Source organism: Diceros bicornis, chromosome 5 (genome assembly GCF_020826845.1).
Source record: "Diceros bicornis minor isolate mBicDic1 chromosome 5, mDicBic1.mat.cur, whole genome shotgun sequence".
In the NCBI taxonomy this organism is placed as follows: Eukaryota; Metazoa; Chordata; class Mammalia; order Perissodactyla; family Rhinocerotidae; genus Diceros; species Diceros bicornis.
Genome location: NC_080744.1, coordinates 17,580,664 through 17,598,542, shown reverse-complemented (window position 1 = coordinate 17,598,542; position 17,879 = coordinate 17,580,664). Strand labels below are relative to the sequence as shown.

The 17,879-nt window shown below is 42.5% G+C and overlaps 1 protein-coding gene across 5 annotated transcripts in view; it reads left to right on the top strand.

Moving 5' to 3' along the window:
• The window catches only part of AP4S1 (adaptor related protein complex 4 subunit sigma 1), a 45,104-nt gene that overhangs the window by 25,128 nt on the left and 2,097 nt on the right, over positions 1 to 17,879 (top strand). For 4 of the 5 annotated variants that reach the window (XM_058540784.1, XM_058540783.1, XM_058540782.1 and 1 more), the window contains 3 exons: positions 1,834 to 1,920; positions 2,824 to 2,892; positions 9,470 to 9,481. In XM_058540784.1, the coding sequence (XP_058396767.1) occupies positions 1,834 to 1,920; positions 2,824 to 2,892; positions 9,470 to 9,481 (168 nt within the window). Of the gene's footprint in view, positions 1 to 1,833; positions 1,921 to 2,823; positions 2,893 to 9,469; positions 9,551 to 17,879 lie in introns of all 5 variants that reach the window. The other variant, XM_058540785.1, reaches the window with a different exon arrangement.

Below are 17,879 nucleotides of genomic sequence, written 5' to 3'. Positions count from 1 at the left end.
TTCTCCATTTCACTGCATACGTAGAAAGGCTGGCTGTGGGAACCGCTGCTAAGTCTTAAAATGTTAAGCTACATCAGTGCTCAGAAGTTACTTGTTGAAGCTGTTTCCCTTGGCGTCTAAATTGATTTTCCAGTCGGAACGTCTCTGAGTCCTCTTTGAATTACCTCTTGGGCCTGCCATGGCCCACACTGCTTCACATAGTTGTCAGAAGGAAACAGAAACTATTAAAGGGCCATATTAATAGCCACATACTTTAAAGGTAAACAAACTCCAGAAGCATTCCTGTTGGACCCTGTCTGCAGACGGCAGGCGCTCTACCATTTCAAACACCGATTTCACTGAGAGGTTACCCTTTGAAATATATGCTTTGGAATGAATGAATGATATTTTTGAAGCATTCTAAATTAGTTTAGATTTTTAAAGGGAACCCATTGGGCTTTTGGCCTAATCAAGCACCGAAGTAACACGATCTCAGCTTAGTTTTTATTTTATCCACAAAGGTGCTTTGATACTTTTTTTCTTCATGTCAGAAACTCCTGAGAGGCTTTGAAATATGTTCCTCAGTTCTTTCAATTAGGTGTGTTTCCTTGAAAGAGCCAACTGAGGAGAAATCACGCTGGCTCTACAGTGAGCCAAAAGCTGCAGAATGGTCCTGTGCTTATTACCTTTATCCTAATTTTAAATGAAAGCCTCAAATCCCTCCATTTTCTAGATTGTCAGATGGCTTTCCCATGGAAGAAATTCCATAATCAAAATTTGCAGCTTCACTCCAGGTGCATCTGGGCACCCGAGAGCAACATACCTCAGTGCAGGAAGCCAACAGTTCGTGCTCAGTCACATTTAGTCAAGCACCCCCAAAGTCCAAAGGAGGGCAACACTGTGCCTTCAGCCTGCTATCCAACTCCTGTCCCCCCAGAGCCTTCCCATTACTCTTTGTGCAAAGGCTTTAGGGGAGAGATGAATGGGAGGGGAGTTGGTTTATCCATAAGTCAGTGGTAGTGAGCTAGTTATTAATTCATAGCAAGCAGTGTTTACAATAGGAGATTTTGTCTAGCATCTGCCACACAAAAGCTATCTTTAAATAATTTATAAAAGAGTCTACATTGATCCTTTTCATGGGTCTAGGAAAAAGAAGTCAAGATTTTTTTTGCATGTGTATATGCTACATGTATTTGGCTCTTCAATAACTATTTACATAGTATAGAACTGAATCTCTAATTACTTTCAGGAGAGCCTAGGGGAGGTGGACAGAAGAAAATCTTCTTTATTGTGTTGGCTTATTTTCACATTGGAGGCAGTTTAAAATGCTGATTGTTGGGGCCGGGCTGGTGACGTAGTGGTTAAGTTTGTGCACTCCTCCTTGGCGGCCCAGGGTTTGCAGGTTTGGATCCCGGGCACGGACCTACACACCACTCATCCAGCCATGCTGTGGCAGCATCCCGTATACAAAATAGAGGAAGACTGGCACAGATGTTAGCTCAGGGACAATCTTCCTCAAGCAAAAAAAAAACAAAAAATGCTGATTATTCAGGAGCTTTGCCTGCTGAGTTCCACACACAGCCAAGCAAAGGAAAGGGAAGGAGTACAGGTGGGCACCCATGAGAACACTCAGGCTTTTCCCAAGACCACTTCTCCACCTCCCACTGGAGATGCTTCCTAGCAGTCCCTTGAATAGTGTGAGGAGAAGGCCAACAAAGATTGTGTGACATTTTAATGTTGTGTATTTCTAGGAATGTGTTGAGATATTCAAATCAGAACCTTAAAACTATGCATGCCGTTTTGAAGAAATCCCTGTCAACCGTAGGAATTAATATCTAATTGTGTTTTGTCTAGTGCTCTTTCATTGAATATAAGGATTTTAAGCTGATATATCGGCAGTACGCAGCTCTGTTCATTGTGGTTGGAGTTAATGACACTGAGGTAAGATAATAGAATAGCCTGTGGAAAATGCAGGAAAATTAGGAATAACAGTCTGATTTTTATTCCTCCTTATATTGATATTTTCTTCCCTCTTGCCTCCCTAAGAATTATCTTGACTCTTGAAGGATCTGGGTTTCTATCGAGGCTGGGGAAAGCTGTGTAGAAGAGAAATACTTAGGATTTTTCTTAGATTAGATGAGCAGCTTGTGGAGAAGCACAAAGCCACAGAATGCCTTCCTCAGCCCTAAGCAATGCCAGTGTCCTGCCCTTGTTGTGTGTGGCACAGGGGGCAGCTTAGACAAGTAGAGGCCAATCAGTTGTGGCATTAAACACAGGCTGACGTATCAGAAGCCAGAGCAAACTATAAATATGATTGTGTTGTGATTACATCTCCTCAGATGTGGTTCACTTTTTCAGAAACATCAGTCCCAGATCAACAGCACCTATGGCCATGGAATCCCTGAAAGGGTGTTTAAGATGTAAATACTTTGAAATCCCAGTTGACTGTTTTTTAACTGTGAACCACACTTTGAGGGGGTTTCCGCATCTTCACACATGGAAAAGTGATGGCATGAAGAACCTGGAAAATGGCGTCGGCCAGTTGGTGGTGAAGTCAGGGAGTAAAGCTAGACTCAATCTGGTTTCAGTCCAGCTAGATTCATCATGCACTTCTAAAAATATCTTAGTGGTTAAGGTTTTCTACATTGCCCCTATTGATACGCTTCTTTTAAACAAGTGAGTCATAGAACTATTCCGAATACTTGTCGGTGGGAAGCTACTTTGCTCACATTATCTGTTTACGGAGCCACGTGCTCTAACACCTAGTTGCTGCCTGGGCAGCTCTGTGTCTGGTTTACACATGGGCTGTACTAAAACTAATTGCACCTTCCTTTTTTATTTCAGAATGAGATGGCAATTTATGAATTCATCCATAACTTTGTGGAAGTTTTAGATGAGTACTTCAGCCGAGTGGTAAGTCTAATGACTAAAAAATGGTTTTCATCCTCAACCCAATTTCCCAGAAATGGATCTATATCAAGAACATGTGTTAATATAGAGCTTTAATATGTAAAAGTTAAAATTCAAATGACGCCAAATTCTCTTTACCTTGCCTTCTGGCTCACCCAAAGTGTTACAAACCTTTGCATGCCTTAGATCTTTATAAAGAACCAATTCTACAAGACTAAGAAAATCTTATGCCTTTCTCTCCATTAAGAGATTTTGCTATCTAACTTTCTCTCTTTTCTTCTTTCTGCGGCTTCCCCCCCTAAGATACCAGGACACTTTTTAGAACCATTTTCATCCAAACCCTTGCTTTGAAGGTCAGAACCAACTCCCCTAAGAAACACATGCGTTCCTTTCCAACAGTCCTTTTTTATTCAAACAGCTATATTGAAATATAATTTACATACCATACAATTCGCCCATGTAAAGTGTATAGTTTTTAGTATTTACAAAGAACTGTGCAACCATCACCACAATCAATTTTAGAATAGTTCATCACCCCAAAAAGAAACACCATGCCCATGAGCACTTCCCTCCCAATTATCCCCCTCCACCTGCTCCAGGCCCTTGGTAACCACTAATCTACTTTCTGTCTCTATAAGTTTGCCTGTTCTAGACGTTTTATATAAACAGAATTGTACAATCTGTAGTCTTTTGTGACTGGCTCTTATTACTTAGCATAATGTTTTCAAGACTCATTCATGTTGTAGCATGCATCAGTACTTCTTTCCTTTTTATTGCCGAATAACATTCCACTGTATGGATATACCACATTTTGTTTATCCATTCATCAGTTGATGGACATTTGGATTATTTATACTTTTTGGCTACTATGAATAATGCTGCTATGAACATTCACATACACGTTTTTGTGTGGAATCACATTTTCAGTTCTCTTGGGTGGATTGCACCTAAGAGTGGAATTGCTGGGTGATGTGGTAACTCCATGTTTAACATTTGATGAACTGCCAAACTGTTTTCCAAAGTGACTCCATGATTTAAATTCCCATTGGTAGTATATGAGGGTTCTAATTTTTCCACATCCTCACCAAAACTTGTTATCTTTTTTTTGGTGAGGAAGATTGGCCCTGAGCTAACATCTGTTGCCAATCTTCCTCTTTTTTTGCTTGGGGAAAATTATCCCTGAGCCAACATCTGTGCCAATCTTCCTCCATTTTGAATGTGGAATGCCACCACAGCATGGTCTGATGAGCGGTGTGTAGGTCTGCACCTGGGATCTGCTAACCTCGACCTGCCAAAGTGGAGCATGTGAACTTTACCACCACGCCAGTGGGCTGGCCCCTCTATCTTTTTGGTTATAGCCATCCTAGTGGGTATGAAGTGGTATAGAGGCCAGTCAGTTGTGGTTTTGATTTGCATTTCACTAATGGATAATAAAGTTGAGCATCTTTTCATGTGTTTATTGGCCTTCCGTATGTCTTCTTTGGAGAAATATCTGTTCAAATCCTTTGCCCATTTTTCAATTACATTATTTGTCTTTTTATTATTGAGTTGTAAGAGTTCTTTATGTATTCTGAATACAAATCTCTTATCAGATATGATTTGAAAATATTTTCTCCCATTCGGTGGTTTTCTTTTCACTTCCTTGATGTTGTCCTTTGGAGCACAATAGTTTTTAATTTTGATGAAGTTCAATTAATCTATTTTTTCTTTTATTCCTTATGTTCTTGGTGTCATGTCTAAAAAGGCTTTGCCTAACCTGTGGTCATGAAGATTTACTCCTGTGTTTTCTTCTTAGAGTTTTATAGTTTTAGCTCCTACATATAGGTCTTTGATCCATTTTGAGTAATTTTAGTATACGGTGTTAAGTAGGGGTCTAACTTTATTATTTTGCATGTGGATATCCAATTGTCCCAACACCATTTGTTGAAAAGACTTCTTTCCCCCTATTGAATTGTCTTGGCACCCTTGTCAAAAATAAAAAATCACTTGACCAGGGGCTGGCCCAGTGGCGTAGTGGTTAAATTTGAGCGCTCCACTTCGGTGGCCCAGGGTTCACAGATTCGGATCCCAGGCACGGACCTACACACCGCTTGTCAAGCTGTGCTGTGGTGGCATCCCATAGAAAGTAGAGGAAGATGGACACAGATGTTAGCCCAGGGCCAATCTTCCTCAGCAAAAAGAGGAGGATTGGCAATAGATGTTAGCTCACAGCTAATCTTCCTCACCAAAAAGAAAAGAAAAGAAAAAATCAATTGACCACATTGGGCTAGCCCAGTGGCGTAGTGGTTAAGTTTGCACACTCCACATGGGTGGCCTGGGGTTCGCAGGTTCAGATCCCAGGGGCAGACCTACACACTGCTCATCAAGCCATGCTGTGGCAGCATCCTATATACAAAATAGAGGAAGATGGGCACAGATGTTATCTCAGGGACCATCTTCCTCAAGCAAAAAGAGGAAGATTGGCAACAGATGTTAGCTCAAGGGCACTCTTCCTCACCAAAAAAAATCAATTGACCATAAATGCAAGGGTTTATTTCTGGACTTTCAGTTCTGTTCTAATGATCTATATGTTTATCCGTCTGCTAGTACCACACTATCTTGATGACTTTAGCTTTGTAGTTAGTTTGAAATCCAACAGTCTTTTAAAAAAGAATCAGTGAAGATGTTTTACTCTGCTACCACAGGCCTTCCAGAGCCTTGGTTAGACATTCTTGAGAAGTAGTAGAGGCACAAGCTGATTTGTCAAAGTTGTTTTGTTTATTTCATTTTGCTTTTAAATAAATAGACTGGGAAGGAACTGTTTCCAAGCTGCTTCTTCCTGAGGCAGTGAGTGGCGTCTGCTCCATCATCAGTAATATTTTAGTGCACTAAAGCCTGCTAAGGGCAAAACTCATGTTAAGAAGCTATATCTTCAGCCTGACTCCTAATGCCAGAAGTAAAGTTTGGCAAACTCCATCATGGAACAATCAGCTGGCCTGTCTTCATTGCTTAGTGCAGTGGCTCTCAAAGTGTGGTTCCTGGACTGGCAGCATCAGCATCACCTGGGAACTTGTTAGAAATACAAATTCTGGGCCCACCCCAAAGTACTGAATGAGAAACTCTGGTTGAGGCCCAGCAATCTGTTTTAACAAGCCTTCCAGGTGATTCTGATGCATGCTTAAGTTTGAGAACCACTGTTTTTATGCGTGAGGCTTGCTGTCAGCCATTTCCTAATTCAGGAGTTGGAAAGCTGCCTAGTGGCCTACAACGTGGTAGTGCATCTAGTTAGGAAGGGATTGGTGCCCTCCAAAGCTGAAAGAGGGCAAGAGGTCAGCTGTTCCAGACACTGGCCTTGAGGGGACAGGGAACACTGACACTGGCTTTAAAATCCATCTTTGTGGGGCTGGCCCCGCGGCTTAGCCGTTAAGTGCACACACTCCACTACTGGCGGCCTGGGTTAGGATCCTGGGCGCGCACCCACGCACTGCTTGTCCGGCCATGCTGACGCTGCATCCCACGTACAGCAACTAGAAGGATGTACAACTATGACGTACAACTACCTACTGGGCCTTTGGGGATAAAAAGGGGGAAAAAAAGGAGGATTGGCAATAGATGTTAGCTCAGGGCTGGTCACCCTCAGCAAAAAAAAAGAGGAGGATTGGCATGGATGTTAGCTCAGGGCTGATCTTCCTCACACACACAAAAAAAATCCACCTTTGTATTGATCGCTTGGAGAGAGCACCATATACCAGCACTGTCCAATGGAACTTTCTGCAGTGATAGAAATGTTCTATACCTGTGCCAGCCAATACGGTAGACACTAGCCACATGTGCCTCTTGAACACTTGAAATGTGATTAGTGTAAATGAGGGGTCGAAATTTTAATTTTATTTCATTTTAATTAATTTAACATTAAATCGCCACATGAGGCTGTGGTCACCATATTCAACAGCATAGCTCTGGCTTCTGTTTCTCTCCTAACGACACTCTCTTAAGACAGGCTGGTTCCAAGTCAGCGTCTGTGATTCAGAGCTGGCCATGATTAGCCACTTTAAGGCAACACCTATCAAGAAGAATATAATTTCACAAAATAGCAATATTTTAAACCTGGAAGAATAAAGAGTGGGTACAAGCACTATCATTGCTAAGGTTTCTAAAATTATTATTATTATATTTGGTAACTGAGAATAAATAGCAGCTTGCTGAATTCTAGCTGTAATTCTAGGGAGAGAGTCAGTGACCACGTAACCACAGAAGTAAAGATTAGAATTTAATTTAAACTGAGGGATTATACAGGACTTGGACAGTACTAAGGGATGACCCGGTTTCAGATGACAGTAGCAAAAAGAAGAGAAAGAGGAGGGAAAATAGTACCATGGGAAAGAAAATAGAATTTGTCCCACTCGTGGAGAATGCCTTGTCATCTAAGATTTATTTTTAGGTTTGTGAGTTTTAAACATTCTTTCTGGGGCTATTTTTAATCTTAGAGTTTCCAGATCTTAAATTTGGAGATCAGCCTCACGCTGTCTGGGCTAAAAGAGGCATCTCAGCATCAGAGGATGCAGTTTTGCAAGAGAAGAGGCCTCTTGCTGTTGAGGAAGTGGGATCAGGGCTGTCAGGGCCACCCCTGACAAAGCTTAAGTCCTTTCAAATGTCAGTTTAACTCTGTTTAATTTTTTCTCCCTCTGTGACTTTTTCATGACTTAAATATCTATGTTCATTGAAAAAAACTAAAAATACACATAAGCAAAAAGAAAGAGGAGAAGAGCATGAGTAAGCCCATCACTTATTGATACAGACTGTTAGCTACCTTTCCTCTAAGCTTTATACATCTGTCTATATCTATCTGTGTCTACATCTATCCCTCTCTATGTGTATATACATGGGATAATACTGTGTATGCCATTTTATAACTTGCTTTTTTACTTAACGATAGTCAATACTTATATATCTACATCCTTATTTGTGGATCTGTTGTAATTTATTTAACTAGTCCCCCTTCGATAGACACTTAGCTTGTTTTCAATAATTTGCCACTATAAACAACATTACTCTGAACATCCTATCACACATCGTTGTGGCATTATCTAATTATTTCCTTAGAATAAACTTCTAGAAATAAAATTGATGGATTCAAAGGGTATGCATATTATTAAGGTTTTTTTTTTTTTTTTATTGATATTTTAATGGTTTCTAACATTGTGAAATTTTGGGTTGTACATTTTTGTTTGTCCATTACCCCATATATGACTCCCTTCACCCCTTGTGCCCACCCCCCACCCCCCCTTCCCGGGTAACCACAGTCCAGTTTTCTCTGTCCATGTGTTGGTTTATATTCCACATATGAGTGAGATCATACAGTGTTTGTCTTTCTCTTTCTGGCTTATTTCACTTAACATAATACGCTCCAGGCCCATCCATGTTGTTGCAAATGGGACGATTTTGTCTTTTTTTATGGCTGAGTAGTATTCCATTGTATATATATACCACATTTTCTTAATCCAATCGTCAGTCGACACTTAGGTTGCTTCCACTTCTTGGCTATGGTGAATAATGCTGCAATGAACATAGGGGTGCATAAGCCTCTTTGGATTGTTGATTTCAGGTGCGTTGGATAGATTCCCAGTAGTGGGATGGCTGGATCATAGGGCATCTCTATTTTTAATTCTTTGAGGAATCTCCATACCGTTTTCCATAGAGGCTGCACCAATTTGCATTCCCACCAGCTGTGTATGAGGGTTCCTGTTTCTCCACATCCTCTCCAACATTTGTTGTTTTTTGTCTTGGTGATTATAGCCATTCTAACGGGCGTGAGGTGGTATCTTAGTGTTGTTTTGATTTGCATTTCCCTGATGATTAGTGATGTTGAGCATCTTTTCATGTGCCTATTGGCCATCTGTATATCTTCCTTGGAGAAGTGTCTGTTCATTTCCTCTGCCCATTTTTTGATCGGGTTGTTTGTTTTTTTGTTGTTCAATTGTGTGAGTTCTTTATATATTATGGAGATCAACCCCTTGTCAGATGTATGTTTTGCAAATATTCTCTCCCAGCTGGTTGGTTGTTTGTTCATCTTGATTCTGATTTCATTTGTCTTATAAAAGCTCTTTAGTCTGATAAAGTCCCACTTGTTTATTTTTTCTTTAGTTTCCCTAGTCTGGGTAGGCATGTCATCCGAAAAGATTCCTTTAAACCCAATGTCAAATAGTGTGTTGCCTATATTTTCTTCTATGAGTTTTATAGTTTCAGGTCTCACCTTCAGGTCTTTGATCCATTTTGAGTTAATTTTTGTGAATGGCGATAGCACATGGTCCACTTTTATTAAGGTTTTTGATACACGTACCAAATCACCTATCATCTGTAATGGTTGAGTTAGTTTATTCCCTCTGTGTTCTAAAGATAAATTGTTCTGGCCTGTAAAATTCCTCTAACCTGCAGCCTATTTTTTTTTTAAATCACAATCCCAAACTCGGGGCCTTCCCGCTCTCAGGCCTCTTCATACGGAGCAGCCTCTCCCACCTGCGGCCAGGCTTGCCGCTGACTCTGCGAGGTGCCTTGTGTCCGGAATCTCCTTCTCATCTTTGTACTCTCTTCTCTTTTCCAGAGTGAATTAGATGTATCCTTTTTCAAGGCTGTGAGCCAAATTTTCCACAGTACTTGGCAAGGCACAGGCTAGTCCTATCAGGTAAGTGCCATGGGGTAGGAAAACCATTCAGCAGAATCCAGAATCCAGACTGCTCGTCAGCAACAACTCTAACAAGACAGCCAGAGGCGCAGGTGTGCTGCAGAACCGCGCCCCCCGCCCTTTTTTAAAGACAATTCTTATTCACATTCTTGTATTTTTCAGACAGAGCAATGCTAGGTAATAGTTAGTAATAGCTTATAGGGGCCGGCCCCGTGGCTTAGCGGTTAAGTGCGCGCACTCCGCTAGTGGCGGCCCGGGTTCAGATCCGGACGGGCACCAGCGCACTGCTTCTCCGGCCATGCTGAGGCCGCGTCCCACATACAGCAACTAGAGGATGTGCAACTATGACATACAACTATCTACTGGGGCTTTAGGGGGTAAAAAAGGAGGAGGATTGGCAATAGATGTTAGCTCAGAGCCCGTCTTCCTCGGCAAAAAGAGGAGGATTGGCATGGATGTTAGCTCAGGGCTGATCTTCCTCACAAAAAAATAATAAAAAAATAATAGCTTATATATTAATTTAACTTCTTTTGAGCATATGGAATAGACCTTTTCAGAATTTAAATAACACAGCCAGAAACCACTTGGTCCTCCTAGAGAGAATGGATTATCATGGCTCCAGGTATAAATCTCCAGAAATTCCCCATGTGATCAGAATAAGGCCTTCGGGGATGATAAACTGGAGAGTTAAGTTGCCTGGCTTGTATTCATTTCCTTTTATAGCAGAGAAAGCTCTCCTTTTCTTCTCTTTCTTCTCCCTTTTAAATCAGAGTATCCAAGGGCCCCAACAACAAGCGTGATTTGCGTAGAATACTGCAGGCCTGTGGATTTGGGCAGGAGCCGGCTGGGCTTTGTGTGAGTGCTCCAGAGGCAAGTTGATTTTTAAGTTCGTATTTACTTCAAAAATCTGCTTGCCACTTGAAAGCAATAAATAAAAGACTCGTTTGAGAAAATATCAGGATTGAATCTAAAATAGTAACATTAATTATAACAAATATATACATAAAATATATGTAATATATGATAAATATAGATTATTAATAACATGTTTATGTATATGTATATATATATACCCTAATATGTGTGTATATTAGACACGTATGCGAGAGCCAGTATATTCTGGGAAATGGCCATTTGCCTTTTACTATACTCAAAGAAGACGTCATCATGTTTGATAAACTTTGTTTGCAGGCTGCATGTGGATGCCTCTTTAAATTAACTGGGCAAATCTGAGTGCCCTCTAGTGGTGAGTGACCTAATCTGTGATCCCTTTGACCTAAGAGACCCCAGACTAGGCTGTATATTAGGGTGGATTTTTATTCAGCATGTAACCTTCCATTTTAACTAAGCCCTTTAAAGCAATTCAAAATAAATCTATTCCTCCTTGTTCAGGGGAATAAGAAAAATACCTTTTGATTTAAAAAGTCATCAGGAAGATAGCAAAAGCTGATAGACACTTCACTGGGAACCAGAAACCCAAGTTCTGCCTTCGGTCCTGCCACCAGCTGTGTGTATTGGACAAGACACTCAACCCCCTCATCTCACAATGATAGAATTAGACGAGAAGAGCCTTAACACCCTCCCAGCCTTAATATTTGATGTTGCCATGACTCTAGGTAACTGAGCTGAATTACCTCCACCCAGAACAGGGGAGAGAGTCTTACAGGTCTAGATATTCACGGAATTAAAGGGCATCAGATATAACGGGATATGTAGTATAGTTGGACTAGTTGTATTCGGAGTGTGTCTTACATGTTGACTAGATGTTTGCTAGAAGTAGAGATGGGTTTATTTGTCTTTGTATTCCTCTGCTGTTTAGCATAGGTCTGTGTAATGGGCTCCAGCGTTCTGGTTTGAATTTAATTTCCACACCAAGGCACACAATGTTTTCTCCTCGTTTTATTTGGTTTCATTTTTGCCTTTCCTTCCTCTCTGACCGACTTATCTATTTACTATCCTGAGGAATTACTTAGGCATTTCCATCGGACAGATTAGGGATTTTGCATCATGTAGAGAAAGGAACTGAACCTCTCCAGACCTGGAAGTGTCTGTCTTTGCTCTAGGTGTAATTTCACATGGACCCCTGGGGGGTCTGCAGGTAGAGGAGGTGGCGTGCAGGGCATGGGGCACCTCTTCTCTTGGCAATCTTAAAGGGTTTCCACCCTCAGCCATCTGAAAAACATCAAATTAAAAACCCTTGGGCCTCATACTTAGTTCTTTTTTAACTATCATGTGTCCAGGGAGGACCTCCACACACCACTTACATAGCAGTAAGACAAGGGAGCCTTTTAGAGGTGCAGCCTCAGTGTCCTGCCTCCTCTGTACAGGGCCACAGACCTCCTGCATCCCCACTCTGGTAGCAGGTAACCAGGAAGCTGCTGGAACAGTTAACCTTGTTCAGGTCTGCTCTGCCAGCAAAGCTTTCTTAGGCCTTGCAAAGTTGAAAACAAGCAACTGATAGAACTGTAACCTGGAGCTGGTTCTCCCAACACTCAGAGCACATAATCTTCTTTGTGTTGCCCAGGCTTAAGAAAGCCCTCCTTGTCAGCCCATATGGAAGAGACACAATTTACGGCTTGGTTTTGATGCAGCAACAGGAGGAGGGAAGTCAAAACCTCATGGAATTCCCAAGAAGCCCTTTACATGTAGTCTTATCCTCCAGAAGCTTTACCACCCTGGAGCCTTTTCAGAATGGGCAGTTTTCCAGAGCCTGCACAGTTAGACTTTGAGAAATAAAATGCACCATTTACATTTCTCCCTAGTATGGGCTTGTTCTACTTCTAGTAAGACTAACATCACAGAGCAAGACAGATGGGATTTTAAAAAGAAATGACCTAAGCACAAGAAATCAGGACAGGAATTCTGGCTTGTTGAAAACCCTTCTGGGTGGAAACTCTGGTGCAGTGGTGTCAGGTGGGGCTGACTGCGCCCTTGGGACCAAGCACGTCAATGACCTGAATCATCCACATGCTGTGAATAGGCTCCTGTACACCCTTCACCTGCCACTTCACCCACTGGGCTGACGTGTTGCCCGAGGACTGATGAGGCCCTGCTTCTCCAGGGAAGGTCTACCCTGTCACACACTTTGGTAGACTTACTGAGAACTTCAAATTTTGTGATTAAGATGGTTTTTAGGAGCCAGCTGATGAGCTTCCCAAAATGTGCTCAGCTCTGGAGTCCCAGGTTTGCTGACAATTCATAATTCCAAGGAGCTGTCTCCACCCGCTCCTGCTAAACAGTCAAGGGATGGCGCCAGCGAACAGTGCCGTAGGGGGGAGATGCCCAGCTCCTCCTTGACTCAGTGCACGCCTGCTCTGTGTGTGAAGGTGCAGAAAACCTCAACAGGCTTTTTGGTATTTAAAGAGGCTTAAAGACTTGCTTTATTTTGGCGAGAATGGAATGCAGCAGTACTGCCTCTAGACCTGGACAACCAGGCTGTTTCCTGGGCCCTGTGCTTTAGAGGGCCCTACTCCAGCTCTCCATGGGGTTAGGATGCTTACCCAGAGCCTGCAGGGCCCCCCATCCACTTCGTGACCACCTTCCAGCTACCTTGGTCCCCAGAATTTACTGGGTGCCCAGACATCCCAGAGCCTGCTGCTAGGGCCTGTGCAAGCCTCTCCTCCCCCGACCCGCACCCCAGGACTGGGGGCAAGAATGATTGAGAGGCTGGGATGGTAACTGGGGTATCCCACATGCATGCTTGGGAAGAGAAGTGGGGAGCAGGCTATGGTCCCTATTCATAGTCTTGTGTCCCCTCCCCCACAAATACAGGGTAGGCTTATAATCCAGAATGCTTACTTGATTCAAAAATATCTTTTAAAAAGAAATCTTTAGAAAACATTCATGTTTTTATTTTATAAGTCCCTAAAGCCAAAAGCCTGAGCAATGAATTCTAGAACCTTAAAGCTCATGTGGGTGATGTGAAAGTAGCCTGATTCATGCCCTCTTTACTGCAGTTGAGGGAGGGGGAGTAGGAAAGGCCTCCATCCTGCTTGCGCTCTCTGTGGCTCAGCTAGTTATCCAGCATGGTGCTCCCCGGAGGGACGAAGGCGCCCAGGCACCAGGAATCAGCACCACCAACATTGGCAGTCGGGCTCTGATCAGACCCAGGGCTCTCCTTCCTTCATTACCTTCCTAAATCCCAAACACCTTCAGAGGTCCAGACACCAGAATAGGGCTTCTCCAAGTAGGAGATCATTTCAGCTGGACTTATGAGAAATCACAAGAGTACTTGTTCAACTAGGGGCTATGGAAATACTGCCAAGAATAAAGAAATTCTCCAGGGAAGCCAGCCAACACTGTAGTAGCAGCTTCTAAATTGAGATTTTCTCGATATTCTCTCACAAAGTTATAATAATTAAATCATCACAAAAAGATTTCTTCTGAGGTCTGATAGAACATGTGATTACATCAGGAATGGCTTGATAATATCAGAAAGTAGTAAACTAGCTCCTCTCTCCCTGAAGGTTACTTTTAGTGTCATTTGATTACTTTGCAGGTGGGAGAAACCTACAGAATCATCAAGTGAAAACCTCACTCTTTAGATGAAGAAGCCAAGGCCCAGAGAGGTTCTGTCATGTGTCCCAATGCATAGGGCTACTGTGGGGTCAGAGCTGGTGCCAGTCTCTGTGTTTCCAGGGCCCTTAACTTTTAAGTCTGTAAATTAGATATGAGATTAAACTCGACACATTTTTTAAAAACTCATAATCATATGGAGTAGATCGTGGCAATTTAATCTCTAACAAAGCATTTATAACGTGCCTGTTACTGTGCTGTCTTGGTGTTGTCAAAGCTTTTTCCCCAATTAGGGAAGGTGTTTAGAGAACACCCATCTTTGGTTGGAGGAGTCAGAAATGATGGAAAATCTTTTTTTTTTTTTGTGAGGAAGATCAGCCCTGAGCTAACATTCGATGCCAATCCTCCTCTGTTTTTGCTGAGGAAGACTGGCCCTGGGCTAACATCCGTGCCCATCTTTCTCTACTTTATATGGGACGCGGCCTCAGCGTGGCCTGACAGCGCTGCGTCATTGCGCGCCCGGGATCCGAATCCCGGGCCGCCAGCAACGGAGCGCGCACACTTAACCGCTAAGCCACGGGCCCGGCCCCGAGAAATGATGGAAAATCTGAAAGAGAATATCTGAATGTCTTGATAAGAGCATGATTTCCAAAAGTGGAGCTCACATTGAGATTTCTAAACATCTTTTTTTCCTTTTGAAAGGGCGTAAATTGAAAGCAGGGCTGCAAGGAGTGAGAGCTGGCCCGTGGGCCCGAGGGAATGTGTGCGGCTAGTCCAGTCTTCAGGAAGAGCAGGCACTGAGGGACGAGGGGCCAGGGCTCTCTCCAACAGTCAGTGCTGTCGTGAGTCTCAGAATTCTGAACAGTCCCCAAGGGAGTCAGCCATTCACCTGGGAAACGGATGTGAATGTTCCAGATTAAACAATTCTACCTTCCAGTCTTTGTTGGCTCCCACTAGCCTTAGCCATCTCTCAATTTCCTTTAAATGTGTTCTCTGAGTCCTTTAGGTGCCATATCCATCCGCTAATGTTCCTTTTGTTCCACGCTTCTGGGTTCTCTTTTTCTCAGGAATAGTGACAGCAAGTTGTGAAAAGCAACAGAGTTAGGGAAAAAAACAAGAGAAATGACACGCTCGTCTGACCCAGTGCTGACTGTCATATTTGTGTAATTTTACATAAGCCTACATAAACTTTAAAAAAAAATTACACTTGGATGTCTCATTGCTCTCAGAATATGAATGGGTCTTTAAGGAACCTACTTTAAAAAAACCATATACTCCGTTCCAGTGGCCTAATTAACAAGAGACAAGGCTAAGCCTGAAAAGCACAGAAGATTGTGTTACAAGGCGAGTATATCCAGGACTATGCAGAATCTTCATGAGGATAGTCTTCTATACAACAGGATTCAATTTCCTGTGGGAACTGTGAACAGTGGCCCTTGGCAGCTTATCTAATTTCATGGGAAATTGAATTAAAGTATAAATAATGAGAGCAAATTTTTCCCACCCTACTTAGTGTATTAAAGAACTTTGCTTAGCTAGGATCCTAAAAAAATAAAAAATCAAAGAAGAAGACAAGGAGCTGAGACCAAAATCGAGAGTTAGAAATCTTCATTTCTAGGCTGGGCTCTGCCTTGGAATTGCTTTTGAGGTCCCCTTTGAATATCCTGCTTAGTTTTCTCTCAGTAAAGGATAACTAATCCACCACGGTGATGGTAAAATGCCATGTTGAAAAAGTGTTTTATGAGCCAGAGATCAAAACTCCAATGTAGGAACCAGAAATATTTCAATCACTTTAATTAAAAAATTGATTTCAGTGGCATTAATATTAGTGGGGCCCTAAGATGTTCAACTCAAATCCACATTACATAGAAATTCAGAGAGGCTCTTAGGTTTCAGGGTTGGGAGAAAGTGGGGCTTTATGAATCTGCTCTTTGGGAGGCTATTTCTAGTTCATATCAGCTCCAACTTGAGGGTGCCCATGAGGGGAAGCAAGTCGCCTTAAGGATCTTTAAGTCACTCAGTTCAGTATAGGCCTAAAGTTAGGACCTTCTTGAAACAGTCATTCTCAGCTCGCCACACGAACAGACCAACAGCCTGGGCCTTTCTTGCTCCCTCCTATTCCAGAAGTCAGGGGTGAAGTGTGTTTGCCCGTGTTTATGGCCATGTGGCTTGGTATATAGGGTACTTTTTGGTCCTTGCTCACCTGGCATACAGCCCAAATGCCGTTACTCTTGGCTTCATCACTGTGCACAAGTTGCTCATAAACCAAATCAAGATGTGAACAGCTGGATTCTTATTTTAGAGGAATCACATGATTCCAGGGGGAAATCAGCTTTCAGGCTTTTGCCTCACATTGGATTTGGTCTGTGGTTTCCCTATTTAGTGCCAGAAAGCTGCATGATTATTAGGGGTTTGAGCCAGATACCCAGATAGACAGGCAGTCACATGCCCACAGTACAGAATGACCTCACTGAGCAACTTGTGTTTCCAGGATGTTGGGAAATTCAGACTTGCTGAAGTACCTCGTCCTTGCAATGTGAGGATGTCAGTGATTGATAAGATTCAGCAGTAAATTCTAATCTGAATTTCAAAACACTACGCCAGTTGTTCAAGGGACTTTTTTTGTTTTGTTTTGTTTTTGTGAGGAAGATCAGCCCTGAGCTAACATCCGTGCTAATCCTCCTCTTTTTGCTGAGGAGGACCGGCTCTGAGCTAACATCTATTGCCAGTCCTCCTCCTTTTTTCTGTTTTTTTTTTTTCCTCCAAAGCCCCAGTAGATAGTTGTATGTCATAGATGCACATCCTTCTAGTTGCTGTATGTGGGACGCGGCCTCAGCATGGCCAGAGAAGCGGTGCGTCGGTGCGCGCCCGGGATCCGAACCCGGGCCGCCAGCACCGGAGCGCGCGCACTTAACCGCTAAGCCACGGGGCCAGCCCTCAAGGGGACATTTGAATTACTACTTGCCAAAGATGGAGCAGTCTTCCACATAACTTGATCCTTGAACCAATTCAAGTAGACTAGATTTAGATCCCCTTCTATCTCAAAGAAAATCATCTTGGATGTGCCAACATTTTCAAAGGCACTAAGGCTTTTATTGCCCTTGGTGAATACAACAGGGGGATTCCACAGGCCAGTTTTCATGCCTCCACCTGTGCTCCCCAACTTGCCTTTCTCTGTACCTGGCTGTCATTCCCACTTTCTCTTGACTTCTAAGTTCTGGCTTCCAGGTCTGGTGAACAGGATTGAGTCAAGGGCCTAATATTCCAGTCTGAATTTGGCCATGGACAAAGCAATCATCTATATAATTGGAAGACAGTATTAAGCTTTTTTTCTGGGTCACTTAAGGACAGTTCCCATGGGCTCCTAAAAAACAGTTTATTCTGCTGGAGGACTGCGTGCACAGAGCTTAATGAGATATTAACACAGAGCATAACAGAAACTTAAAAGTCATTCGCGGGGTTATTGCATTCTCTTTAGATGTACTTCACTACACAAATACAATATAGACTTGAACATCTGGAATTACTGAAAAAAAATCAGGTGGTAATGATTCACTTTACAAAGACTCACTATTTAATTATGAACTCCCCTAGTGCATTTAATCACTCATTTGTTGAATGAAGTTTGTCTATTTAAAACAGTCGGTCAGCTGGTTTTTTTTAACAGACCAGGATCATGCTCTTTATCTAATTTAATTAATTAATTTATTTGTGAGGAAGATCAGGCCTGAGCTAACATCTGTTGCCAATCTTTCTCTTTTTGCTGAGGAAGATTGGCCCTGGGCTAACATCCGTGCCCATCTTCCTCCACTTT